The sequence below is a fragment of the Mandrillus leucophaeus genome, unplaced genomic scaffold, assembly GCF_000951045.1.
Source record: "Mandrillus leucophaeus isolate KB7577 unplaced genomic scaffold, Mleu.le_1.0 Scaffold59, whole genome shotgun sequence".
In the NCBI taxonomy this organism is placed as follows: domain Eukaryota; kingdom Metazoa; phylum Chordata; class Mammalia; order Primates; family Cercopithecidae; genus Mandrillus; species Mandrillus leucophaeus.
The window spans coordinates 3209318-3234202 of NW_012106363.1; the positions used below are offsets into that span (position 1 = coordinate 3209318).

The window sequence follows — 24885 nt, forward strand, 5'->3', positions numbered from 1 at the left end:
AGAAAGGAAGGAAGGAAGGAAGGAAGGAAGGAAGGAAGGAAGGAAGGAAGGGAGAAAGAAAGGAAAGGAAGGAAGGAAGGAAGGAAGGGGAAAAAAGGAGAGAGAAAATAAAGGAAAGAAAGAGAGAAAGGAAAGAAAAAGAAAGGAAATAAAGGAAAGAAAGAGAGAAAGGAAAGAAAAAGAAAGGAAAGAAAGGAAGGAAACGAAACTGAGGCTGAGTTTAGTGATTCATGCCTGTAATCCCAGCACTTTGGGAGGCCAAGGTGGGAGGATCACTTGAGCCCAGGAGTTCAGGATCAGCCTGGGCAACATAGCAAGACTCTATCTCTATTTAAAAAAAAGAAAAGGAGACTCAGAAATATTACAGCAGCCAAAAATCACACCATTAATAAGTAGCAGAGACACAAAGCCAGGAGGGCTTCTGCCCACACCAGTTCTTCGCGCACGCTGCACTTAACACCTCCCAGGACCCCAGACTAGCCCTGCACCCCCACTGACCGTCCTTCAGACGCAGGGGCAGGCCAGCCCCCAGCTCAGCCTCATTGCAGAAGTAGCCGCCACCCTGGGAGTCCCAAAAGAGCCTGTCCTGTGTGTCCTGCAGCCGCAGAGCCCACTCGAGCCACGCACTCTCCTGTGAGGCCTCATACAGGTCCAGCAGGCCCCGCACCACGAAGGCGTAGTCCTCCAGGAAGCCCCAGCAGGGTGGGTTGCTGGGGGACAGGCATTAGGGGAGGGGCTGGGGAGAGTCCCAGGAGAGAGGGCCTTTCCCAGAGGAGGCCCGTTCACACATTTGTTCACTTAACCCTCCAGATGAACCCTCTTGGGCAGGTGCCATCAGCCCACTTCCCAGATGAGTAAATGGGCCCAGGGAGGCTACAAACTCACAGCAAGCACCTGGCAGAGCCAGGACTGGAGTCCACATGGAGTGGAGAAGTAGGGCAGAGGTAAGCTGGGGATGTGTGGGGAGACGAGCCCTCCCAGTCTACCCAGCCCCCAACCTGTGCTCCACAGTCCCCCCAGAGCCGGTGTAGCAGGTCCGCATCAGGCGGCCACTGGCCACATCAAACATGTGCCGCTTCAGGAACTTGGCACCATTGGTGGCATAGTTGATCAGCCTGTCTTGGCCCAGGACAGCCCCGGTCACAGCATAGCCTGACACCATCAAGCCTGGAGCCAGGAGAGACAAGTAGTGGTGAGAAGCTGGCCAGGACCCTCCGGGCAACTCCACCCCATCACCTTGGGCCCCAACACCTCCCTGGAGCCATGGGTGATCCCTGAGATCTTGGGCTCCAAGGCCAGACATGGCAGGGTTCCCAGCCCTTGTGTGTGACCTTGGGAGGGTTACTCAAGTTCCTTAAGACTCTGTTTGTCAACTGAGAGTAATAACCCTAATAAAGGGAGAGTGGGCAGTTAGCAGGTGCCGAACAGACGGGGCTTTGTGAAGGGGGATCCTACAGACAGGCTGGGTCTCAGATGTGCCACCCCACCATTCCAGGCAGCCAGCATCTTGCTGTCCAGGTGCGGCTTGGGCCGATGCTTCCGGGCCTGGAAGAGCTTCTCCAGCCCTGTATTGAGCAAGGTCCGCACGGCCTCCACATCCAAGCCAAAGCGGGCAGCGGTCAGCTCCAGCGAGTACCGGACGGTCAGCACATTCTGGCCCTGCAGCTCCCCCTTGGGGTCCTGAGGAGAATGGCCTTTGTCTGCGAGCTCACATGCCTGGCAGGCTCCAGGGCCCATCAGGTGACCCCAGAAGTCCTCACCTGACTGGGGCTGATGTTACCAGCCTCTGTGAGGCCGTAGTGCTTCATGAGGAGCTGGCCTGAGGTCAGCGGCTCGGTGGCGCCCAGCACAGGCTCTGGGAGGAGCTGCTGAACTTCTTTGACCGTCCACACATAGTAGGCACCCTCTTTGGGCCGCATGCCCCGCTCTGGGGGCGAGTCTGCATCCTCCGCGCTATAGAAGCCTCCGGACTGTGGGGAGGGGAGAGTTGGCTGGCCCTGGTCCACAGGGCAGTGGAGGCGCCAACCCCTCCCATAGCCAGGCCCGCCTGCCACCACGGACACACACCCGGTGGCTCAGGCTCCGAGCCACGTACTGCAGGATGCCTTTGGCCACGTCAGAGTAGAATTCATCACCAGAGATCTAACAAAGGGAAGAAAGGAGACTGTGAACAGAGGCCACTGGGAGGCCCAGGTGGAAGGGGACAACATTCTCCGAGGCAGGTTGGGGATGGAAGCCTGGGTGGTGGGTACATGGGAGGGAACAGGGGATTCAGATTAAGAGGAGCCGCAGTCACCAGTAAAGCCTTGGGAGGGGCAGCCAGAGTGAGATGCCTGTTCTCTGGGCTGGGGTCAGGGATCACCTGGAAGGCCTGCGAATAGGCCACAGCAAGCTGTGCCTGGTCATACAGCATCTTCTCGAAGTGAGGGACGTGCCACTGGCAGTCTGTGGAGTAGCGGTGAAAACCCTGTACCAAGTGGAATACAAAGCTGGAGGCTAGTCCCAGCCTCTGCCCCACCCCACAGCCCTCTGCTGCGCCTCCAGGGAACACCCAGTGTCTGTTACCTGCCCCACATGGTCCCGGATGCCCCCGTTGGCCATCATTTTCAGGGTATGCAAGGCCATCTGCTGGGCCCGAGAGCCATCCTGAGTCAGTTGATGGCTGAGCCAATAGGAGAATAGGAAGCTCAGGATCACTGTGGGGGCACCAAGAACATGGGGGTGAGAGAATGGGAAAGTGGGGACAGAGATCAGGGTGGTCAAGAGGCCTTGGGCCAGGCAGAGGCTGGGAGTTCACTCAACAGGCAGTCTCTAGACAGGCTGTGGGGTCAACAGTCAACCCACAGGACAGAAGGTAATAGCCCGAGCCAGAGGTCAGAATACCATTGACTCACAGAGGACCAGAAAGTTACTTGTCCCCCCAGAGCCCAGAATGTCATTAGCCAAGCCAGGGTCACTGGGTCACTGACCAAGTAAGGGGACAGAAGGTCATCACCTAGGTCAAGGTGAGAGGGTCACTGCTGATACCAGCAGTCGGGTCTTCACCGATAGCTACCGACAGGCTAGGGGCAAGGAAGTCACTGCCAGTCAGGAGGACAGGATGCTATGGGTGAGGCCAGGAGCCAGTAGGTCCCTGACCAGCATAGGAATCAGAAGGCCAAAGCCCGGGCTAAGGCGGGCATGGGGCACTGACCCGGCGTGGGAAACTTGGGGGCCTCAGCGAAGCCACCATATTCCTCATCGTAGCCCTCGTTCAGCTGCTGGAAGCAGCGATTGTTCATGGTGGCGGCAGAGGGCGGCAGCTGGCGGTCACCCATGCTGATTTCTGATCGGGCCAGTAGGGCAGTGGTGACACGCTGGCTGTTTTCTAGCAGGGTGTTCTTGTTCTGTTTCCACTGCGGGAGGTGGAGGCACACCCGGAGGTCAGCTGGGGAGAGGGGCTCTTCTTTCCTAGTCCCCCACCCTGGTCCCCTAACTCCCCCAGGCACACCCACCTGTTCTCGTATTCTCAGCAACACTGTGCGGAAGCCGACTCGGGTCAAGCCATCCTCAGGAGGGAAATAGGTGCCCCCCACAAAGGGCTGGAGGTTGGGAGTCAGCCACACATTCATGGGCCAGCCCCCGCCGCTGCTGGTGGCCTGGCGGAGAGAGGGCGAGGGTGAGGGGAGCTGCCCTGAGCCCATGTGGCGCGCACACTCCCGAGGAGAACTGCTCACCTGCACGAATGTCATGTACACCTTGTCCACGTCGGGCCGCTCCTCACGGTCTACCTTCACGCTCACAAAGTCCTCACTGAGCAGGCGGCCGATCTCCTCATTCTGGAAGGACTCCTCTTCCATCATGTGGCACCAGTGGCAGGTGGAGTAGCCGACTGAACAGGGCCATGGGGAGAGGTCAGGGGGCCAGCCACGGGTCAGAGGGAGGCTGGCCAAGTGGCCCTGGCTGGATGGAAGACGTCTTGGCCTCTAGTCTCCTGGAAGACCCGCCAGGCCAAGAAGACCCTCCCCCATCCACTGCCACTCCCTGCCCACAACCCCATATCAGGGAAGGTGGGAGCATTACCTGAGAGGAAAATCGGCTTGTTTTCTTTCCTGGCCTTGTCGAAGGCTTCCTGTCCCCAGGGGTACCTAGGCCCAGCAGGGTGGGGCATCACTCAGTAGCCCAGGGGGTCTGGGAGGGGTCTAGGACCCCAGTGATTCCAGGCAGGGCCCCAGGAGAGTGCTCACCAGTCCACAGGATTGTAAGCATGTTGTAGGAGGTATGGTGACTTCTCGTGGATCAGGCGGTTGGGGACCCTCTGGGGTGTAGACGAAGGATGGCTTCCCTTCCCTCCAGCAGGCATGGGCACTGAACTACTGACCGTCGCACTTCGGTCCTTGTCCCGGGAGGAGCTACCCCTGGCGAGGACTGGTGCATCAGGCAAGCTGGGGGCCTCCACCCACCTTATCCCAGGCCCCCCAGCACCTGCCCCATTCCACTCAGCACCCCGGTAGGACCGCTGCTCCCAGCCCAACCCACCTTTCTGAACCATGGGGGAGACTGTGGCCTTTGTGCTCCCCCTTATGTTTTTTGGGGGATGAGGAGAGGTGGCTCATTGGGGGCTCCTTGCCAGGTTAGTCTCCCCCAACCTCCTGGAACTGGTGGTGGGAAGGATGGCTGTGAGGTCAGGGCGGGTCACAATGGGCAGAATGGTTCTTGGGGCTCCATTCTTACCCCTCCCGGGGCCCCTCCCCGGGCCCTTCCTGGAGCAGCTGCTTGGAGGCATCTCTCTGGCAGGCCTGGGTGTGGCCCCACCGGAAGGCAGCCCACTGTTGGTGGCTGCACAGGCCAAGAGCAGTAGGGTCTGGGACTGGACCAGGTGAGGGACAAACAGAGGAAACTAGACATGGGGACTCCCTCACTCAACGCCCACCTGCTGGGATTCCTGTGGGGCCAGGTCCTGGGCCAGACCCCAGGACACCTAAGGAATCAGAGACCTCAGGGAGTTCAGCCTGGAAGTGGGCAGTGCAAGCTGACCTAAATAACGAAAGGTCCATGCAGCAATAAAGGGCTGTGACAGGACACAGGGTACTATTGGAGAAAGGCCCTCGACCCAGCATCCAGCGCTGGGGTGCAAGGAAGGCTTCCTGGAAGTGGTGTTAGAACAGTCCCTGGGGAGTTGGCACTGCACTGGAAGGAAGGGGAGGGGAGGGAAGGGCAAGAATGAGGACGGGAGGGGAGGGGAGGGGAGGAGGACCTTACTGCCAGGGCCAGGTCTCAGAAGCATACTGGAGGTGGGGTGGGGGAAGGGCCAGGCATGCAAGGGTCGTCCAGACAGGCACTGGGGACCGGTGCCCGGGAGACCCTCCACTGAGCCCGCAGGCAAGCGCAGGGAGTGCCCATACCTGCGGCTCGCGGCGAGGCCTACACCGGCGCGGGGTAGCAGAAGGACGCTGCCCAACCAGGCCCGTGCGCCCAGCATGGCTGCTCCGGGCCTTGGGCCCGGCCGCTACGGATAGGAAGGGAGGGCAGGAGACTGTGAGGGGCGGGTCGGGCACCCATGGAGCCGCGGGCGGGTCTTCGCGGGGACTTGGGACAGTGTGGCTGGTCTCCGAGCGTCACCCTGCGGCCGAGCACAGAATTGCAGATCAGGCACTCCGGCCTTGGGAAAACCCATTCTGTGCATAAAATTGGGCTCTGCCCCTGCGTGGAGAGGACAGCCCTTCTCATGGGAACAGGGAGAGTTGTGGGATCCAGGGCTGGGGGATGCTAGGGCCATGGGATGCCAGAGCTTCAGCTCATTTTGTCCAACCCCTGCCCCTTTTACAAATGAGAAATGAGATGCAAGGCGAAGGCGTACCTTGGCCAGGTCCACCAGCTAACAAGCTTTGTTGCAACCTCCTCATCTCTCGGTCCTACTCAAATCCTACCCACTCCAGGAAGCCTTCCTTAAATAATACTGATGAGCCCATTTTATGTCTCATAGGTTACACATGGCCTCATTGGCTACATTCAGCCAATATCTATTAAGTGTCTGCCGTCTGCTGCTCTGTAAGGCACTGGGTATACAATGGTGGGCAGAGAGAAATGAGGCTCCTGCCCTCACATGGCTCACAGTCTGTTGAGAGCGGCAGATGCTAATTCAACAGCCATACCGATGAATCTATAAACACCCACGTGACAAGTCCGTGAGGGTACAACATAACAAGTGACCTGATCTGGTGGAAGGGGCAAAGGATGAAGGCTTCCCTGAGGAAATCACATTTGTGAAGACATGGAGAATGAGAGGAAGGAACGTAGAGGGCGCTCAGGGGGAGTACTGGGGAAGGAGGCAGAGGTACAGTTTGTGCAAAGGCCCTGTGGCTTGTCAGTGAGTGAGGGGTGAGCAACTGCAGAAGGAGGGAAGACAGGGAGTAGATGAGGGCAGAGGCAAGATCTTGGAGAGACTCGTGAACTGTGAGAAGGGGATTTTTATTTTTTGAGATGGAGTCTTGCTCTGTCACCCAGGCTGGAGTGGAGTGGTGTGATCTCAGCTCACTGCAACCTCTGCATCCTGGGTTCAAGGCTGGTCTTGAACTCCTGACCTCAGGCGATCCATCTGTCTCGGCTTCCCAAAGTGCTGGGATTACAGGCATGAGCCACCGTGCCCGACTCAATTTCTTTTTTTTTTTTTTTTTTAAGACGGGATCGCGCTCTGTCGCCCAAGCTGGAGTGCAGTGGTTTGATCTTGGCTCTCTCTTGCAGAGAGAGGTCCTTTGCTGACCTCCAGCCCTAGGTTCAAGCGATTCTTGTGCCTCAGCCTCCCAAGTAGCTGGGACTACAGGCGCGTGCCACCACGCCCAGCTAATTTTTGTATTTTTAGTAGAGACGGGGTTTTGCCATGTTGCCTAGGCTGGTCTCAAACTCCTGACCTCAAGTGATCCATCTGCCTCAGCCTCCCAAGTGCTGGGATTACAGGTGTGAGCCACTGTGTCTGGCCAGAGAAGGGGATTTTTGATGATAGTAGAAGCAAGCTGTTGAAAGGCTTTAGTCAGGAGGGTGACCTGGTTGGATCTGCATTTTGGAAAGATCCCACCAGCTTCCCAGTGGAGAATGAACTGGAAAGGCACAAGAGTGAAAGCGGGGGCAGATAGGAGGCTATAGCAGCACCCAGGGGAGATGGGAGAGCGGAGATGCAGAGAAGGGAATGGGCTGGAGGTCGGTCAAGGAGGAAACGTCATCAGGATTGGCAGCGACAAAGAAGGCGGTATCCAGGGTGACTTGGAAGGTGGGACCACTCCCTTAAGAGAGGGCATGGGGTGGGGAGCGGGGACAACTCATGGGGTTCATTGTTGGACCTGCGGGTTTGAGATGTGCAAATGGAGACAGTGATGACACTGCTCAGAGCACTGCTCAGAGGAGAGGCTGTCAGGAGAGAGGATTGGGGGTCTTGACTGTTGAGATCATGTGGGTGTGGAGCTGATTCAGGGAGACCGTGCAGCAGAGCAGAGAAGAGGGCTCAGGTCCAGGCTTGAGTGAGCCTGTGAAAGACACAGATAGAGGTCGGGCGCGGTGGCTCACGCCTGTAATCCCAACACTTTGGGAGGCCGGGGAGGGTGGATCATCTGAGGTTGGGAGTTGGAGACCAACCTGACCAACATGGAGAAACCCCATCTCTCCTAAAAATACAAAATTAGCCGGACATGGTGGCGCATGCCTGTAATCCCAGCTACTTGGGAGGCTGAGGCAGGAGAACTGCTTGAACCCGGAGGCGGAGGTTACAGTGAGCCAAGATTTCACTATTGAACTCCAGCCTGGGCAACACGAGCGAAACTCCATCTCAAAAAAAAAAAAAATAAAGAAAGAAAGAAAAAGAAAGACACAGACGGGGAGCAGCCAGGGTGCAAAGGAAACCCAGACAGGGCAGCACGTCAGAGACGAAGGACAGAGTGTCTACATGTCAGACTCCTGAGGGGCCAGCCTGGCTAGGACAGAAAAACGTCCACTGGCTTCAGCAACACGGAGGCCATTGGTGCGCTTAGTGGGCGTCGTTCTAGTGAAGTCAGGCTGACAGCAGAAGTCGACCAGTCAGCTGAGGAGGAAGAGGAAAGGGAGGGGAAACAGAGAGAGATGATGCGTGCTTGACATGAGGGGAAAGTTGGGAAGACACTGTCAAGATGGATGGAGCTAATTAAGACACATTTCGATGGGAAGGATTCATCTGAGAGAAAGTGGTGGACGCCATCGAGGATAGAAGAGGTGGTGGTCCTGGGTGGCCCTGAGAATGTGGGGTGTGGCAGGTTGTTGGACAGGTTGGCTAGCCGGAGGGTCCAGCGGGTGCTCGAAATAACATGTTCTGGCTAGAAGGAATGAGGTTAAGCTCAGAGAGCCGGAAGCCTGCCTTGAATGTAGAGTAATTTGGGGTGATGACAAACCTCCAAGTGTGACCACGGTGAGGGTCACTGAGAGGTCAAGGGGCCGTAAGGTCCTTGGATAATGGAGCGACTTGAACTTGAAATTGAGGTAAGAGCTGGATGAGAAGACCATGAGCCAAGACCGAAGCATCCCAAAAATGAGGTGGAGTGGCAGCCCCAGGCAGGGAGGAGACAGAATGACCTATGGCACCACCCTCCTAGCAGGAGGGGTCTTGTAGGGAGGGAGGCAGGAAGCAAGGCTATCAACCTCTTCTTTGTGGGAGACAAAACAGCTCCCCTTGGGAGATCTCAGGGGGATCCAGTTTAGAAGAAGAGAGACTGGGTGGCAGGGCCACAAAGGCTGGGTCAGGGGACAAGAAGGATGGAATCATCCCAGGTTTGGGTGTAGCAGAAGATATTAATAGATGGGTGCTGGACTCTGGGTATTGCCTGGCAAAACCAGGAGTGAAAGGCATGATGGGTTCGTGCCTCATGGTCAGTCTCTGAAGAGGGTGGGCCCTGAGCTGAATGGACATGGGCCTGGGGGCATCCACATAGCAACCTCATCAGGAAGAAACTTCTGATCCCATTTGACAAGTAAGGAAACACAGGCACAGAGACAGGGAGAGGGTAAGTAATTTACTCAAGGTCACAGAGCATAACCACTTATTACTAAGTGATTCTTGTCAGGGTCAAACCTTAGAGCAGAACTTTCAGCCCTGTCAGTTTGACTCCTGAGCAGGTGTTCTTGTCCATCCTGTCTGTAACTGCCATTGTGGGACTCCCTTCCTCTACCCCCACCTTAGGAAGGGGAGTGGCATTGTGTCCCTTCACTCACCGACTTTGGTGGAAGGTCATTTGTCCCTAAAGGGGATGGGGGCTGGCTGCAGGCTGCCTGCAGAGCCAGGCCCCAAGCACTGAGGACACATCAGTGTCCAGTGGTCCAGTGATCAGGGAGCATTGAGAAGAAAAAGAGGCAAGGCTGGTCATAGGGGCCCCTCCTGGATTGAGTACCAGGCCTCACCCCACCCTTGGTTTCCCAGACTCCACATAAACCCCTAGAAGGGGTCTGATTCCCCCTCTGTGGCTGAGACTGAGTTTCTCACCAGCCTTGGTGAAGCAAGGGAGAAGGCAGAGTTAGATTTAAGGTGACTCAGTAAAACAAAGGAGCCTGGGAGTTCCTGCACTTGGCTCCTGCCACAGCCGCATCACGTGCCCCTGACTTGTCTACCCTGCTGCCCCCTGGCTTGTCTACCCTGCTGCGCTCAAGCTCCTGGAGGTTGGATCCTTCCCAGGTGAGCCCAGCACTTTGTCCACAGCAGTCAGTCAATATTTGCTGAATTAATTCTGGGGCCCTGCCTGGGAGCTCCTGGCCTTGGAGCCAGACTGTCTGACTCTGAGTTCCAGCCCCACCCCATGTCAGCTTTGTGACTTTGAGCATGCCATTTAACGTGAGCCTCGGTTTCCTTGCCTGAAAAATGGGAGTAGTACCGGCTGCAAGGTGAGAGATCTGTGCAATCGCCCTGCAGTGGGCTTTGCACTTGGTTTCATGCTCTGCTGTCCCTGTTTTGAAATTCTTCACACGATTTTGAACAAGGAGCCCTCACATTTTCATTTTGTATTGAGCCCCACAAATTATGTAGCCAGGGTCCCGAACGGAATTAACAATATTGTCTACCTCAGAGAGTCGTTGCAAGGATTAAATAAGCTGATCTGCTTAGCACATAAGCAGTACCCAATAAATAGGAACAAAGACCTATTGTCTCTTGCTGTTAGCTCAGCCCCAGTGCCCATGTGTGATAAATGAATGAAATGACCGAATTGAATGACAGCCTGGGAGCGTCTGGAAGCGAAGGTGCCTGGGTGACGGGGGATGGAGGTGAGGGTTAAGAGGAGCTGTAAAGGAAGCGGGGGCAGTTTTGCACCCCGCGTTGTGCAGCTGCAGTTTCCTTGACAGCCGGTGATCCACGCTGTGGTCGAGACCCGGCCGCCACACCTCGCAAAAAGTCCACTTGGTGAGAGCTGAGAACTAGGGTTCCAGTCTTTATTACGCGGGCGTTCAGTCTCTAGCTCCCGGGCCGTGGTCCATGTCCAGCTTCCGGAGCCGCCGCGTGATTCCAGCCGCCACTGGTTCAGCGACCCACTAGCACCCGCGCCCCGCCCCAGCCCCGGGTCCGGAGGCGGGGCCGCGGGGCGCCTGGCGCATGCGTAGGCCGGCCCGCGGAGGGGTGGCGCTCAGAGGAAGGGGTTCTTGCCGGTCTGCGGGGGCGGGGCCAGCGGCCCGGCTGAGCTCGGCGTGGGCAGCAGCGGCTGCGGCAGGCCCGCTGGGGGCGGTGCGAAGGCTCCGGCCTGCGGGAAGACGCTAACCGAGGCAGGGAGGGTCAAGCCGGCTGGCACGCTACTGAGCGGGAGGGGCAGAGAGGCGCTGTAGGTCATGGAGCCCAGGGGCGCCCCCACGGGCCCGCCCGCCAGGCCCAGCGCCGGCGACCCCGTGCGCATCTGGTTTAGCGTTGGCCTGCCCGGCTCGCCCGCGCCGAACGGGTTGGTGGGGGACGGAGCGCTGAGACCTGCAGAACGAGAGTGGCTTGGAGCGACCCGGGATTCAGAGCCCTACACCGGGAGGTCTTGGAAGTTGGGAAGGAGAGTGAGCTCCTCCGGCCGAGGCTAGGCTCTGAAAGCAGGAGCCCCTGGATTGAGGGACGTCTTACCTGTCAGAAAGGGGTTGCGGGCCTTTGCAGCCTGGGGTGCCTTGACCAACGAGTCAAGGTTGACCAAGGAAGAGGCCGAGGGGCCCAGGAAGGACTCGGGAGTCCGGCAAGCTCGGGCCTCTTTGCTTGGCTGGATTAGTGCTTCCCCTAGTATGCCCAGGTCCAGGGCATCTGGCTCCTTCGTGCCATTTTGCTTGGAACTGGGGCTGGGATCTCCAAACAGGTCCAGCTCTGGAATAGAAATGCTAGAGCTCGTTGGTGGGGAGAGGGATTGGCGCCCGATGTGGGAGGAAGAGGACAGAGGCTGCTTGGGGTGGGCCCCTTGTTCCCCAGAGCCTCACCATCCCCTTGCCCCACTCACCCGCAGGGCTGCTGGGCTTCCCAGAGGGCAGGGCCTGCTCCAGCCCCTCCTTGATCTCTGTGGATTCTGGAGGTTTGGCAAATGAGTCAAAGGCCGAGGCAGCACCTACAGCTGGGGGAAGAGAGGGAGAGGAGATGGATTGGCAAAAAGAGCAGGTGCTGGTCTAACCCCTTTCCAGAGAAGCTACCCTGGTAACACATACAGTATCTGCTGCCCCCTTGGCTCTGCCTGGAAGTCCTCCAGCCCCTCACTCACATGCTCTGGCCCTCTTCTTACCAGGTGTGTCGGAGGTCTCAATGGAGGCTCCCCAAGGGTCAGCCCCAGTGCTGGGGAGTTTGTGGTGGGGAGAGTTCAGTGCCCAGGGGTCTGTGGTGGGGGGCCCAGCAGGCAGCACTGGGGTCCTGCCCCAGGGCTCAGAGGAGGAGAGCATGGGAGTCAGATCCCAGGGCTGGCTTCGGGACAGGATGGTTCCTGAGGGGATCGGAGACCAGGGGTCTGCAGAAGGCCCCCAGGAGGAGCCACTGGCCTCTGTGTTCGGCCTAAAACCTGAAATGGGAACAGCATAGACATGATCCCAGGCCCACCCTTATCCCTTGCCCAGGGCGCTTCCCAGTTACCCAGCCCAAATCGGGAGGCAGGGGATCCATGTCACAGATGGACTGTGGCCTCAGGACCACCCAGCAGGCTGGAGCCCGTATTTGGCAAGTGACCCCAGGAACTGGGACCTGCAGGTGTGGGTGACTCAGGCCACCTTCCCAGGCAGGGACATGCTGAGCAAGTGAGTGCAGCGAGAGAACATTTGCTGTGTTTCCTAGGAGCTGGGCCCTTCAGACATTCTCCATAGCCCTCACTATGAAAGCCCGTCCCACAGGTGGTGGAGGCTCAAGGTGGTGAGTGACTTGCCCGGTGACACTCAGATGTTGTGGGGAGGTGGGGAGGTGCTTGGCCCAGCAAGTGGTTGGGAAGAGGGGGGCATTCAGGCCAGCCTGGAAGTCTCTTGCAGCCCTGCATGCCCACCTGGGATGTCCCATGGGTCAGCAGAGCAGTGTGTGGAGGGCGGGGCCAGGGCAGGTACGAAGATGTCAGCCAAGTCCAGGATGGAGGACTGTGGAGGGGAGAGGCAGCCGGGGCTCAGAAGTGGGTGGGGCCTGGAGGGAGGGCAGGCCCTGACCTGTCAGGCTAATGCCAGCTCATTCTCTTTATTCATTCCACAGATACCTATTCATGATCCCTCACCTCGACACAGTGCTTTACAGTTTATAATGTTTCTTCATCCACAGAGTACCTGATTTTCATAACAACCCTGTGAGGTAGGTAGGGCAGGTGATGTGCCCATTTTATGGATGAGCCAGCCAGCGCACAGAGGGTGGAATGGGTTTGCCTGAAGTCACAGAGCGGGGATAGAATCCAGGCCAGCAGAAAGGGGCAGGAAGGCCAAAGGCAGATGTTTTTCAACCAGCCTACCTCCCTAGGTCAGTGTCCAAGAGAAATTGGCCACAGTGAACATGGGCAGAAAGGAGACCGCAGCATCCGGGCATGACATGGACAGCTTTGGAGGGCAGCCTTGCACTCAGCAGCTGCTCACTCCCCATGTGGAGAAAATACGTCCATGAGCCCGCGGTGTTTTCAGCACCATGTGCCTGGGCCCACCTTAGTCTTGATCGACAGTATCACATAATCCTAACATATCAGAGCTGGAACTATCCAATAAGCACACTGTGCAGAAGGGGAAACTGAGGCCATGACAGTGACATGCCCCAAGTCATAGAGTAAGTGGCAGCAAATTCAGAACCCAAATCCAGGGGTCTCTGATCAGGATCCCTGTGCATCCCACTTTGCTGTTAACTCAGTCATCAGCCCGTGCAGGGTGGGACTAGGGCTGCTACACCCCCACACCTATTTCATCTAATAAACATGTCAGTGCTTACTATATGCCAAGCACTACTCTGCTCTCTCTTTACAAATACTTAGTCCATGTCTCAGGCCCTGTCCATCCCACGCACCCCAGCCCACTCCCTACCTGGCTGGTTTTTAGTTTCTCTTCCTCCTTTTTCTCTTCTCTCTCGGTCTCTCTGTCCCGCCGATGGTGGACGGCAGGCCCTGCACCATTGGCCATGGGAGAGCCATCACCCCGCCAGGATTTCACCTCCTGCAGAAGGCACAGAAAGGGTCAGGAGCATGAGCAGCGCAGGCTGGAATCCGGGGACCTGTGCACCCGAGGCTGGAGTCGAGAGAGTGCAGGTGGGAGGCAGCTGAGAGGTTAGGAGCGGCAGGGCCACCGGGTACAGCAGGAGGAGCCTGTTAGTGCCCTGAAGCACCTCCACCACCAGCAGCAACAGCAGCACCGGCGGCCGGGAGGGCTCAGCCCACTACCTTCTCGTGCTCCTGCCTGCTCAGGCGCAGAGCCAGCTGCAGCTGCAGGTCCTCATCCCTGTGGGAGGCTGGGGGGACAGGCTGCGGAGGAAGAGAGGTGTGAACTTGGCCCTGTGCTCCCACCTTGGGAGCAGAAGGGCAGTATAGCCCTGCCTGGGTCATGGGGATGGAGAGACAGATGCCCAGCCTCAGTATGCATGGGCCATTTGCCCCTCAGTCAGCAGGGTGGGCGTGGCCTTCTCCTGCCTGCATCTGAAATGCAGTTTAAAGATCAGGAAGACTGATCTTTTGCTTCTGAATCCTCTGAGAGTTCTCTAGGCCCTCCTGTGTGAGGCCCAGCTGCTTCCTGCCTGGTCTTCCTGGATCCACAGAGGTAGTGGCAAAGTTGATGATATCGGGGGCCCATCCTTGTCTCCCCACGAGGATAGCTGGTGGGCGGGGGCGGGCAGCATATCCCAGTGTCTCCTAGCAATGTCTGAGCTCACTCACCCCTTCCACCATGAGGTGGTAGCAGGCCCCCCAAGACACATCAGGTGCCCCTAATTGCACACTCGCTACTCTTTCCAGGCCAGGTGGAGAGGACTGGAGGCGGGGAGGCAGTCCCTGCCTGCGACAGACCGACAGAGACAGTGGGTCTTGTGCTGTCCTTGAGCACAGGAGTGGGGCTTCGGGTGACAGAGCCTGAGTCAAGGCTGAGGGGCTCCCAGGCATTCTCCCTCTAGCCCATCCCCTCCCCACCACGGTGGGGTGGCGTGGCCTCACCTTCTCTGCCTCCTCACGGCTCATGGCTAGGGCCAGCTGCAGCTGCAGTTCCTCTTCCCCTGATGTCTGAGGCCGGGCTTGCTCCAGGTCAGAGGTATAGCGGGGTGACGAAGAGGAGGCTGCAACGACCATCATGTCTCTGTGACCACACGATTACCCATTAGCTTCCACACCCCTCTGCCTGCCAGGAAGCTGAGGCTCAAAGAAGAGAACTGAGAGGAGGGGAACAACAGGCCGTGGAGGCCCCCGTGGGCCAGGCAGTGTGCTGGGCACTCTCTGTAAGTTCCCCATCCCACCCTGTGCCGGTGGGACGGCTCCAATCCCTCCTTAGCAGATGCACAGGCAGCACTTAGGGCATCTGACCAGGGTCCTCAAGCAGGACTTGAACCCAGGTACCCTGACTCCAGCTCTTGGACTTCCAGATGGACCCTGTCCTGCCTGGGGGCAAGGGAAGTGCAAGGATAGGAGGTTCTAGTCCAACGAGGTCACAGCCTCACAGCCCTCAGCAAACTGTCAAAGGCTTTAGGGAAGGCGGGCCATTCTGAGTGTTCCTCAGATCGGGGAAGCCCCCACAACTCAGGGCAGGACAGTCAGGGACTGTCCGGCAGCTGCCCTCAGGTAGGGGGATGAAGGGAAATGCCATACGTCTGGGCTCGGGGTAGAGGACATTGCTGAGCCTGGTCTCACTTCATTCTCAAATCAAACAGTGGAGGTAGGTGAGCTTATCTCCACTGTACAGATGAGGAAACTGAGGTTCAGAGAACTGGTTGCCCAGGTCACACAGCTTGGAGGAAGCAGAATAAAGAATGCTATCTGTCTCCAAACCCATGCTTCCACCATCATGCCATCCTATCAGGCAGCTAACGAATGATGATGAATCTGTAACAACATTATTATCTGAGCTAACTTGTTGAGCACCTCCTATGTGCCGGGTGTTGTGCCTTGCATGTTACATTCCTTATGTCTGAATCCTCGTAACACCCCTCGGAGGTAGGTATTATGAACCATGGCTTGGATTGCAGAGCCAGGATTGGAAGTCGGGCCACCTCCCCATCCCAGCCACACGCTGGGGCTCACTCACAGTTGTAGGAGGACGGGGAGCCCCGGGAGCGGCCGTAGTCCTCGCCGTAGCGGCGGCTGAAGCCCAGCTGCCCACTGCCAATGCCAATGCCCTCCAGTGCCATGCGCTCCTTGGTCTTGAGGGCATGGGTTCGCTCCTGCCGCAGCCGCTCCTCATCCTTGAGCAGGGCCATCACTTGCTTGACCTTCTCGCGCACGTTGACACCCTGGTCCTTACCATCGCGGTCAATGTACTGGAAGTCCTTGAGTGTCTGGATGGTGTAGAGGTTCTCGCGGCACTGGTGGGCCACCCGCTCAGAGCCTGTCTTGAGCAGGTAGTCCAGCAATGTCAGAGCCTTGTACACGTGCCGCCAGTTCTTGCCACTGTCATTGAGCCGCCGCCACAGCATGCCCATGACCTCGGTGAAAGCCACTGTGTTGAAGGTCAGGTCAGCGATCTCGGACATAAGCGAACTGGGGGGGCCCCAGGGGTCATTGCTGGTGGCCTCGCGCACCTTGATTTCCGCCTCGGAATAGTTGTGCACGATGTTCTTCACCTGGCGCCGGAGCGCGGAGGTCGTCATGGCTGGAGACTTGGAGGTGGGTGGCCCTCGCCCCCGCTGGAGATGGAGGGCTGAGGGCCACTGTGGTGAGGTCACGGTCTCGAAGGATGGGCCGCTGTGTTCTCAGCAAAGCAGCTGCGTCCTTGGGTTCCACATGGGGCTGAGGAAGAAAGGGCCAGGAATTCAGGGGCAAAGGCCTACCTTACAGGTCACTCAGCCACTGACCAAGTAAATGAGGCCTGGCCAGAGTGTCCCTGCCTCCAGGGATAGCCTTCAGCGGCACATGTTCTTATTTCACTTATAATGCAGCAGGCACTTGGAGCTTTGCATGCTCATCTATCTTCACAGTCACACCACAAAGATGCTATTGTCATTGTTTCCATCCACAGATGGGAAAGGTAGGGCTTAGAGTATTAAATGGGCCTGGCACAGTGGGTCATGCCTGTAATTCCAGGACTTCAGGAGGCCAAGGCAAGAGGATCACTTGAGGCCAGGAGCTGGAGGCTGCAGTGAGCCATGATCGTGCCAGTGCACTCCCACCTGGGCAACAGAGTGAGACCCTGTAATATTAAGTGACTTGTCCGAGATCACAGAGCTGCTACATGGGGGACCAAGACGACCCTAGGAAGCCCCACCTAAGAGTGCATGGCCTCATAGGGGAATGCTAACGGGATTCCAGGAAGGCTCGCTTGCCTTGCTTCTGCTACGCCACCGCCTCTGTTTCTGCTGAGATCTAGCTTAAGACCTGTCCTTCCCAACTCCTCAGCTCACTTTTCTCATATTGTTAATTTTTGTAGTTTGGTGCATTCAACACCTATTTCCTGGAGGCCTTTTCTGAGCCAGGCATCATGCCAGGCACAGAACACACGCCTTGGTCCACCCACGTTCAGTTGAGAGGGTACAGAAAATCACAGTCCAGTGTGGGAGTGCAGAGCCGCCCAGGAAGACCCAAGCCAGGAAAATCAGGGGAGACTTCCTAGAGGAGGTGGTGGCGGAGCTGAGATCCAAGATCCAAGGGAAGAGTAAGGAGGAGTGAACCAGCAAGTCAGGGGAGCTCAGAAGAAATGCTGTGAACTGGGCCAGAAGGCAACAAAGCAAGGATCATTTGAGGAAGGCTGCCCCTCAGAGATCTGGCCAAAGCCAACACTCCCGCCTGCCACCACCACTGCCACCCCCCACTTACACATGAAAGTGTTGAGGCCAGAGAAGGGATGAGACCTGCGTGCGTCGTATGGCACGTAAGTGGCAGAGCCTCGACTAACATCTAGGTCTCCAGAAGACTAATCTAATCCTTATTGTCAGTGTTACCCAGCTTAGTCATTAATTCATCGGTTTGCTTTACTGTCTCAGTCCCACCTTCTCAGCTAGAATGGAAGCTCCCTGAAAGTAGGAACAGTCTGGGCTCTCCAAAGCCCCAAAGCCCTGGACACATGGTGGACCTCTGCTACCCCAGCAGGGAGAAAAGCCAGGCCAGTCCAATTCGCCCCTAATAGCCGCAGGTCCAAGCTGTCTGCTGAATACAACCCCAGGCCCCAGGTCCTCCCAAGGCCCTTTCAGAAACCAAAAGAGGAATTCCCTCACCACCGCCATTCCTCCCACACTAGCGCTGGTCTGTGCATGCACACACACACTGGCTGGGCCTGCAGAGCTTCCACTTCACGCGTGGACTCTCCCCCACCCACCAAACAACTCTCGGCTCCACCCTCCATCCCAGCCCTTGCCCCAGCTGGTCCCCAGGCTGCCAGAAGCAGGAATCTGAAGGAGACCTTCCCCCACCCGACACCATGTTCCTTCCACCCCAGCCCCGCCAGTGCTGGGCTCAGTTCAAAGCGGCCCCACGCTTTGAAAACACGCCTTGGCAGGTTTTGTTTGGGGCCCAGAGAATAGGATCCTGTGGGAGCAGACGAGGTGGAGAGTGCCTGGCCCACAGCGCAGCCTACCTTTTGTCTTCTGTCTGTCTTTCCTTCCAGCGGGTGGTGGGCCTTCTGTGGGGATGCCACGCCACAACTTGTTTAACTCCTGCCCTCCCCCTTGCTAGTGACTCAGACCTGCCTTCACCTCCCCATCCCGTGGCTGGGGGTGGCAGAGTCAAGATGGGAAATAATGTGCACCAAAGCCCGCCCAGCGCACACCCCTACCGGCTGGCCACTGGAAGTAGCAGAACCAGTCGAGCACTGACTCCACCAGAGCCCTACCTGGACCTGGCTGCCCTGGCCCTCCGGCCCGGCCCAGGTAGGGGCACCAGCCTCTGGAAGGGGACTCTCAGTGTGGGCCCAGCGGCCCTGCCTGTACCTTTCTCACAGGAGGTGGGCATTCTCTGCACATCCCTGCAGGGGCTGGGGGGAAGTGTGGGGTCAGAAACATGGGGAGGCACCTTGATATTCCTTCTCTGGAGTTTGAGGGAACACGGTGAGGCTGCCAGAGCACAGAGAGGGGAGGAGGAAAGGAAGGAACGCAGGAGGGAGCAGCTGGGAGCGCTGCCAGCAGTGTTACAAGCAAAGGGTTTTATCGAACACAATATGCCCAGAAATAAAAGGGAGTGAAACAGAAACCCAGCGGCCGATAAGGCAGTGGCGGTAGCAGCAGCAGCCCTGGGCAGCTGGAGATGGAATTACTGCAGTGACCTTGAGCCGGACCCTGTCAGGTGGAGGGAAGGGCACAGAGAGGGCAGGGCCTGAGAATTCAGAGATGAGGGAGAGGACAGGGGAAGGAGGAGGCTGAGGGGATGGGAGCATGGCCAGCAGGCGGTGGGATGGGCCACGGGGCATGGAGTATCAGCTCTCGCCTACATACAGGGTCCCAAGGAGAACTGCGCAGTAGGGAGGGGCTGCTCTTCTCAGGGCCTGCAGGATGGGGGGATCTGGAGAGTTTCCCAAAAGTCAGGACCGAAAAATGCAGCTCGCTCGTCCCCAGCAAGGGCTTCAGAGAAATGGAAAGAACCCAAATCTGTCCAGTCACACGTGCATGAGTTTGCGCAAAGTCTGTGCACCCACCAGCCCAGCCCACACCCCATTCCCGTCCTCTGCTAAGGTGGGCTCCAGCCCCTGCCTCCAAATCAGGTCCAGCCTGAGCAGTGGGGAATGACAGTGCCCTTCTTGATGCTGTAGGAATGGGGGTGAGCTTGAGCTCTAAGCTTCTGGCCACTGTAACAGCTGCCTCCTGGGAGCACAGGAGATGGGGGAGGGGGGCTACCCTGAGGCTAGAGGTGTGCATGAGGGGCTGAGGAAGAGGAAACAGCAGAGATGTGCAGAAGGAGTCTGTGGGGAATGCCACCAAAGATACTAAGTCCCAGGATGGATGGGGAGGGGGCCCTGAGTCCCTTTCTGGGGGCTGCAGGGAGGGAGGGGTGGCAGGAACGAAGCCTTTAGGTCCTCTACAGCTCAGCCTTCTCCCTCGCACCTGGAAAAGAGACTAAGCCCCAAGCCCACTCTTTGCTCCCCACCAACTCCCACCTTCCATGCCGCCACTGCCAGGGAGGGGGCCAGGGAGGAGCTTACCTCCAGTGCGGGCTCCCTCGGCCCCAGCCCCGGCCCGAGTAGCCTCTGCGGTGACCCTCCAACCTGTGCAGCAGGGGGACGGCACAGCCTCGGGAGCGTCTCCAGAGCCATCCACCATGGACCCTCGTCCCAGAGACCCACCTGCTCCCAGGAGGCGCAGACCCCTCAGAGGGTCCCTGGAATGGGTAGCAGCTCTTCCCGCGTGCGTTTGCCTCCTAGCCAGCGCCAGGCAGCACTCCGAGGAAAGTTGCTCAGCTGGCCCGGCAGGTCTGCCTCAGCAGTAACAGGACACAGGAGGAAGCGCAGGGCAGGTTAACCCCTTCCTGCTGGCCAAGCAGGTGGTGCATTGAGAGGTGGGGGGCCTGCCTGTTGGCCGCCCCCAGGAAGTGCAGATCTGGAGCCAGTGCTGGTAACCCGATCCCCTCTGCTTTGAGTTAACCCTTCCCCTGCCTCTTCAACGGGAAAGGAGGGGGGCTCCACCACCCCCACCACATCACTCCCCTTCCTCCTTTGGGCCAGGAGGACATTAAAGGAGAGGGTAGGGCCATTCCCTGGGGCTGGCTTTTTGGTGGAGCCCCTGCCTTCTAGGGGAGGAGGGCATCAGGACTCCAGCACAGCCCCCTCCCTGCCTTTCCCACACGGAGTCAGATCCTGCTCTCCATCCTCCTTCTGCATCTCAACTGGAGGATCCCTGAGGCCCACTTAAGGACGCCCACCCACCCATAAACCAAAGTTGTTCTTCAAACTCTGGGAGCCTGAAGTGCTGTTCACATGGGGAACCCAGTCCCAAATGGTTATGACTGACAGAAGACAATGATGGGCATGAGTCTGAGCTGACAGTACCTTTCTGAGAGCCATTTCTAGCCTGTTTCATGTTCCCTTGAGCATGGGAGGTAGCATGAAGATCAGCAGCTGTTTTTAAGGCAGAAAGATGGCTCAAGACCAGATAGTTTGAGATGAGGAGGGGATAAGGAAGACTAGACCCCAAAATAACAAGGTGATGTGGCCTCTAGAGCTGAAGAGGTGTGGTGAGCATGATCTGCAGGGACTGAGTTGGGGCCCTGGGACCCAGCTGAAGGGAGATAGCAGGGAGCCAGGTCCCATGGGTCTAGTTCTACTCCTCATCTCACACTTTGTCATACTTGGTGATGACACTTCGGGAAGACCTGGCTCCAGGAAGCATGACCCTAAAAGTTTGGGACAAGGAAGCCAGAGGCAGGGACTACCAGAGGTGACACACTGTGTCCTGTCACCCGACTCCTTGTCTTGCTACCAACCCGCTCTTCTGCTTGGCATCCCTCACATCACCTCCCCAGCTATGTCTGTCTCTCCTCCTGCTGGAGGGCTCTGGCAGCTGGCAGGAGGGGATCTGAGGGCAGACGGGACATGGGAGGACCTGGAACAGGAGATGACCTAGCCAAGATCCATCATGTAAGACACAGAGGCACACAGAAGTAGTAGAAACTTGAAGGTTCTTTATTATTCATTAACCCGTTTTCCAGAAGGTTGCTTGGGCCCGAGAGTCACCTGCAGAGACGCAAAGGCTCCTCGACATTCTTTATGGGGCTGAGCTCATCAGCCAGGACCATCAGGTTGGTCACCAGGGTGTCCAGCAGCCCATGGACCTGGAAGAACGGGACAACGTCACAGGCAGGGTTTGCTCTGTGGGAAGCACCTATATATCAACTGTGCTGTGGGAGAATAGCTGGAGAGGGGAAAGAAACCAGTTGTTTGTGAAAGAATTTCACAAGTTCAAAGTTCTTCTGAAATAATTTTTGGTTTTGCCTTTTTTTTTTTTTTTTTTTTTTAAGACAGGATCTCTCTGTCACCCGGGCTGAAGTCCAGTGGTGTGATCATGGGTCACTGCAAGCCTTGACTTCTCTGGCTCAGGTGATTCTCCCACCTCAGCCTCCCAAGTAACTGGGACTACAGGCGTGCACCACCACACCTGGCTAATTTTTTTCTATTTTTTTTTTTAGAGATGGAGTTTCACCACATTGCCCAGGCTAGTCTTGAACTCCTGGGCTCAAGCAATCCACCTGCTTTTGCAGTTTTATTTTTGAAACCAATCTGGGGAGGTGGCCCTGCGCCGGTACCTTTGACATATGGAGGCACTGGAGCCAGGTTGTTAAAGGGGAACTCCAGGGATCCCATGGAGCAGTGCCCATTTAGCTGTTTGGGGTAGGCCTGGGCTCAGTCCCAGTTCTACTCTGGTCTTCTGGAGGCCAATTTTCCTTCCTGTATGATAACAGATCCACACACTGAAAGGTCTCTGGGACTGAGCCCTCCAATGGGGTTGGATCATACAAGCCCAGGCAAGTTGATTCTTTTTTAAATTTTTTTCTGAAGAGATGGGGTCTCCCTGTGTTGTCTAGGCTGATGTCGAACTCCTGGGCTCAAGCAATCCACCTGCCTCAGCCTCCCAAAGTGCTAGGATTATAGGTGTGAGCCACTGGTGCCTGGCCAGCAAATTGATTCTCTTTTTCTTTTTTTTTTTTTTTTTTGGAGATAAGAGTCTTGCTCTGTCACCCAGGCTGGAGTAAAATGGCATGATCTCAGCTCACTGCAACCTCCACTTCCCGGGTTCAAGCGATTCTTGTGCCTCAGTCACCCAAGTAGCTGGGACTATAGGTGAGTGTCATGCCTGGCTAATTTTTTGTATTTTTAGTAGAAACGGGATCTCACCATGTTGCCCAGGCTGGTCTCAAACGCCTGAGCTCAGGCAATCTGCCCACCTTGGCCTCCCAAAGTGCTAGGATTACAGGCATGAGCCACTGCACCTGGTCTGCTAGTTGATTCTTAATATCAAAGAGCCATGGAAGGGTCGACCCCCGTGGGTCCTCAGAGCCCTTTAATTACTTTCTAGACCCCATCAACCATCAGATATCTTAGTGATGTCACCAGTGGCAAAGGGAACTTTTGATCAAATGAGATCCAGAGTGTGAACACATATATGATGTAATCCCAGCTCCCCAGGTGTCCACCTTAGAAGAATACAAGGCGTGGCCATTAGACATACTGATATATTGAAAATGGCTTTGTGGACCTCCCTTCCAAAACAACAACAGTAACAAAAAAAACAAAACGGAAAACCTGGGTGAATCTCTAAGGACCTGCTACTTAAGAACGGATTAGGATGAAGTCTCTCTAGTCCTTCAAAAACCTTACAGTTGATGGGAATGCACCCTACATGGTGTTCTCCCAAGGAACACGTCTGCCAGGATGCACCTAACGGGGAGTAAGTGGAAGCAGCATAAAGAGAAGGGCTTCCTTCCTCTTTGTTCCCCTAGAGTCTGTTCTCCAAAGGGCAGCCAGAGCCATCTTCTAAAGCCTATCAGACCCTATCGCGTTGCTCTTCAAAACCTTGCATGACTTCTCATTTCCACTCCGAAAAATCCCAAGTCTTCACAGTAGCCTACAAACCATCCCTCACCCCTATGACCTGTTCCCCATCTACCACCCTGTCCCTTCTGGCCCCTCCCTCCTGTGGCAGTTGCTCCCCCTGCCTAAAGCACTCTTCACTGGACATCCATTTGGCCTCCCTTCCTCTCCCTTCAAGTCTTCGTGGGTTGTCACCTCCTCACTGAGGCCTCTGTGCCTCCATTCCCTGCCTGGTCTATCTTCTCTCACATCGTGCTCATCACCTAACATGCTAGGCACATTTCTTATTCATGAGGCCTGTCTCACACACAAGGATGCCCTTCCTGAAGCAGCTCTGCTTCCACCATGATGGAGTGGGCACTTATTGTTTGCAGACTGAACAGAATGAATGAGGCAGGTGGGAGGCGGGGGAATGGCTGCTGGGTGCTTCCCTTCACCTCGCTGTGCAGCCTCTGGGTGTATTTCTCCATGACCAGGGGGTCTATGGGTTCTTGAGAAGGGAGGTTGATGTCAGGGATAGGGTCTTCCGAGGAAAACCTGTCCCGACTTGCAGATTTTATGACTTTCTTGTCGTCCTTTGCCCTGTGCTTCTTGCTGTTGGGACGGTCCTGCTGGGAGAGGGACACACACACAGCCTTCAGGAGCACCAGAGGTAGGCCCAGGATGTCCTCAACAGTAGCTCACTGGGAGAGCCTGGGCACATGCCCACCTCCACAGCCCCCACATCTGCAGCCCCTCCAATCCCCTCCCCAGCCCCACCTGGCCCAGACCACGCCCCAGCATGACTCCTTCCCGAGTACCCTGGCTCCTTTCTTGTCTTCTTTGTCTTTGATCCCCAGTTGCTTCTTTTCCTGGGCTGCTCCTTTCCGCTCCTCCTTCCCAACTTTCCCCACAGGTACCTTCACTTCCATGATGGCAGGTGATTTTTGATCTAAGGGAGGTGGGTGGAAGAAAATGTGACAGGCCCCCAGCAGCCTAGTGGATGCTGCAGGCACGTGAGGAGGCTTGAGGGGAGGTGGAAAAGCAAAGGACAATAGCCTTGAGCCCTGGTAGGCGCGTGACTTCATGAAACAGGACTGTCGTGTTTCTGTGTTCTGGTCCCGGCTCTGCCATGCTCCCATGAACGACCATGGATAAGTCATTTAACTTTGCTGGGATTACTAAACCAAGGTGGTCACTAAGGTAGCTTCTGGGTACCACATCCTGGCAGCTGACAGAAGGGGGTAAGGGGCCTACTCCATGGACTCAGCCTAGCAGAGCTTCCACCATAGGAGTATGACTGGCCCAGGCACTGCTGCCTGTCCATTCAGAGAGATGAGGAGGGCTATGCAGAGGTGTGGTTGGTTGCACAAGATCTAACCTTGCTCTTCAGGCACATTCAAATAGATGGTCTCCTTCTCAGGCAGGCCCAGCAGAGACCTCAGCCACAGGGAATGGCTCACCAGGCTGTCAATCACATCTCGCCATAGCTGCAAACTAGAGGGCAAGATATAGTGGAGAAATGCCATCACTCCTCATTTGTCCTTGAACCTGCAGAGGCTTGGGTCCCTCTCTTCAAAGACCCTGGTGCCAGGAACTGCTGTGGAAATGCCACACGCCTGAGCAGCCAGCATCCTCACTGTTCCCCACCAGGGCAAGTGCTTGGAGGGGGTTCTGGCTTGCCTTGGGTGGCAACCAAGAAAAAACATGGCCCAGGACTAGGGTTAGGAGGTCTGCATGAATTCAGTCCTACTTCAAAGGGCTTGAGGCCAGGGCCAGACTTGGGCCCAGTCCCACTGGAGGGGCTGAACCTTGCATGAGACTTCCAGC

The 24885-nt window shown here is 56.8% G+C and overlaps 3 protein-coding genes across 7 annotated transcripts in view; all 3 read right to left on the minus strand.

Annotated features, from left to right (window-relative positions):
- Positions 1 to 5581, minus strand: part of SPATA20 (spermatogenesis associated 20) — a 9128-nt gene extending 3547 nt beyond the window's left edge. The window contains exons 1-14 of one of the 4 annotated variants that reach the window (XM_011999246.1): positions 5385 to 5581; positions 4913 to 4960; positions 4227 to 4397; positions 4063 to 4127; positions 3717 to 3871; positions 3495 to 3638; positions 3194 to 3395; positions 2566 to 2696; positions 2363 to 2467; positions 2068 to 2142; positions 1761 to 1970; positions 1488 to 1680; positions 999 to 1167; positions 499 to 710 (exon numbers count right to left, since the gene is read on the minus strand). In XM_011999246.1, coding sequence (XP_011854636.1) covers positions 499 to 710; positions 999 to 1167; positions 1488 to 1680; positions 1761 to 1970; positions 2068 to 2142; positions 2363 to 2467; positions 2566 to 2696; positions 3194 to 3395; positions 3495 to 3638; positions 3717 to 3871; positions 4063 to 4127; positions 4227 to 4397; positions 4913 to 4960; positions 5385 to 5461 — 1957 coding nt within the window. In that variant the 5' untranslated portion in view covers positions 5462 to 5581. Of the gene's footprint in view, positions 1 to 498; positions 711 to 998; positions 1168 to 1487; positions 1681 to 1760; positions 1971 to 2067; positions 2143 to 2362; positions 2468 to 2565; positions 2697 to 3193; positions 3396 to 3494; positions 3639 to 3716; positions 3872 to 4062; positions 4128 to 4226; positions 4398 to 4518; positions 4668 to 4912; positions 5017 to 5384 lie in introns of those variants that run through there. The other 3 variants (XM_011999249.1, XM_011999248.1, XM_011999247.1) reach the window with 3 other exon arrangements.
- Positions 5582 to 8992: 3411 nt separating this feature from the next.
- EPN3 (epsin 3) lies at positions 8993 to 20126 on the minus strand. 2 transcript variants are annotated; one of them, XM_011999250.1, is made up of 10 exons: positions 19696 to 20126; positions 16151 to 16358; positions 15658 to 16068; positions 14577 to 14695; positions 13462 to 13590; positions 12459 to 12546; positions 11718 to 11987; positions 11442 to 11546; positions 11081 to 11311; positions 8993 to 10939 (listed from the first exon to the last, which is right to left on the minus strand). In XM_011999250.1, exons 1-10 carry the CDS (start codon positions 19804 to 19806, stop codon positions 10608 to 10610), a joined length of 2004 nt encoding a protein of 667 aa, XP_011854640.1. In that variant the 5' UTR covers positions 19807 to 20126; the 3' UTR covers positions 8993 to 10607. The 2 variants fall into 2 exon arrangements, with proteins under 2 accessions (XP_011854640.1, XP_011854641.1); XM_011999251.1 differs by adding an exon at positions 13815 to 13895 and having other exon boundaries at positions 15658 to 16358; positions 19696 to 19982.
- Positions 20127 to 21150: 1024 nt separating this feature from the next.
- The window catches only part of MYCBPAP (MYCBP associated protein), a 26819-nt gene continuing 23084 nt past the window's right edge, over positions 21151 to 24885 (minus strand). Inside the window, exon 19 of the mRNA XM_011999252.1 lies at positions 21151 to 21320. Coding sequence (XP_011854642.1) covers positions 21219 to 21320 — 102 coding nt within the window. The 3' untranslated portion in view covers positions 21151 to 21218. The remainder of the gene's footprint in view (positions 21321 to 24885) is intronic.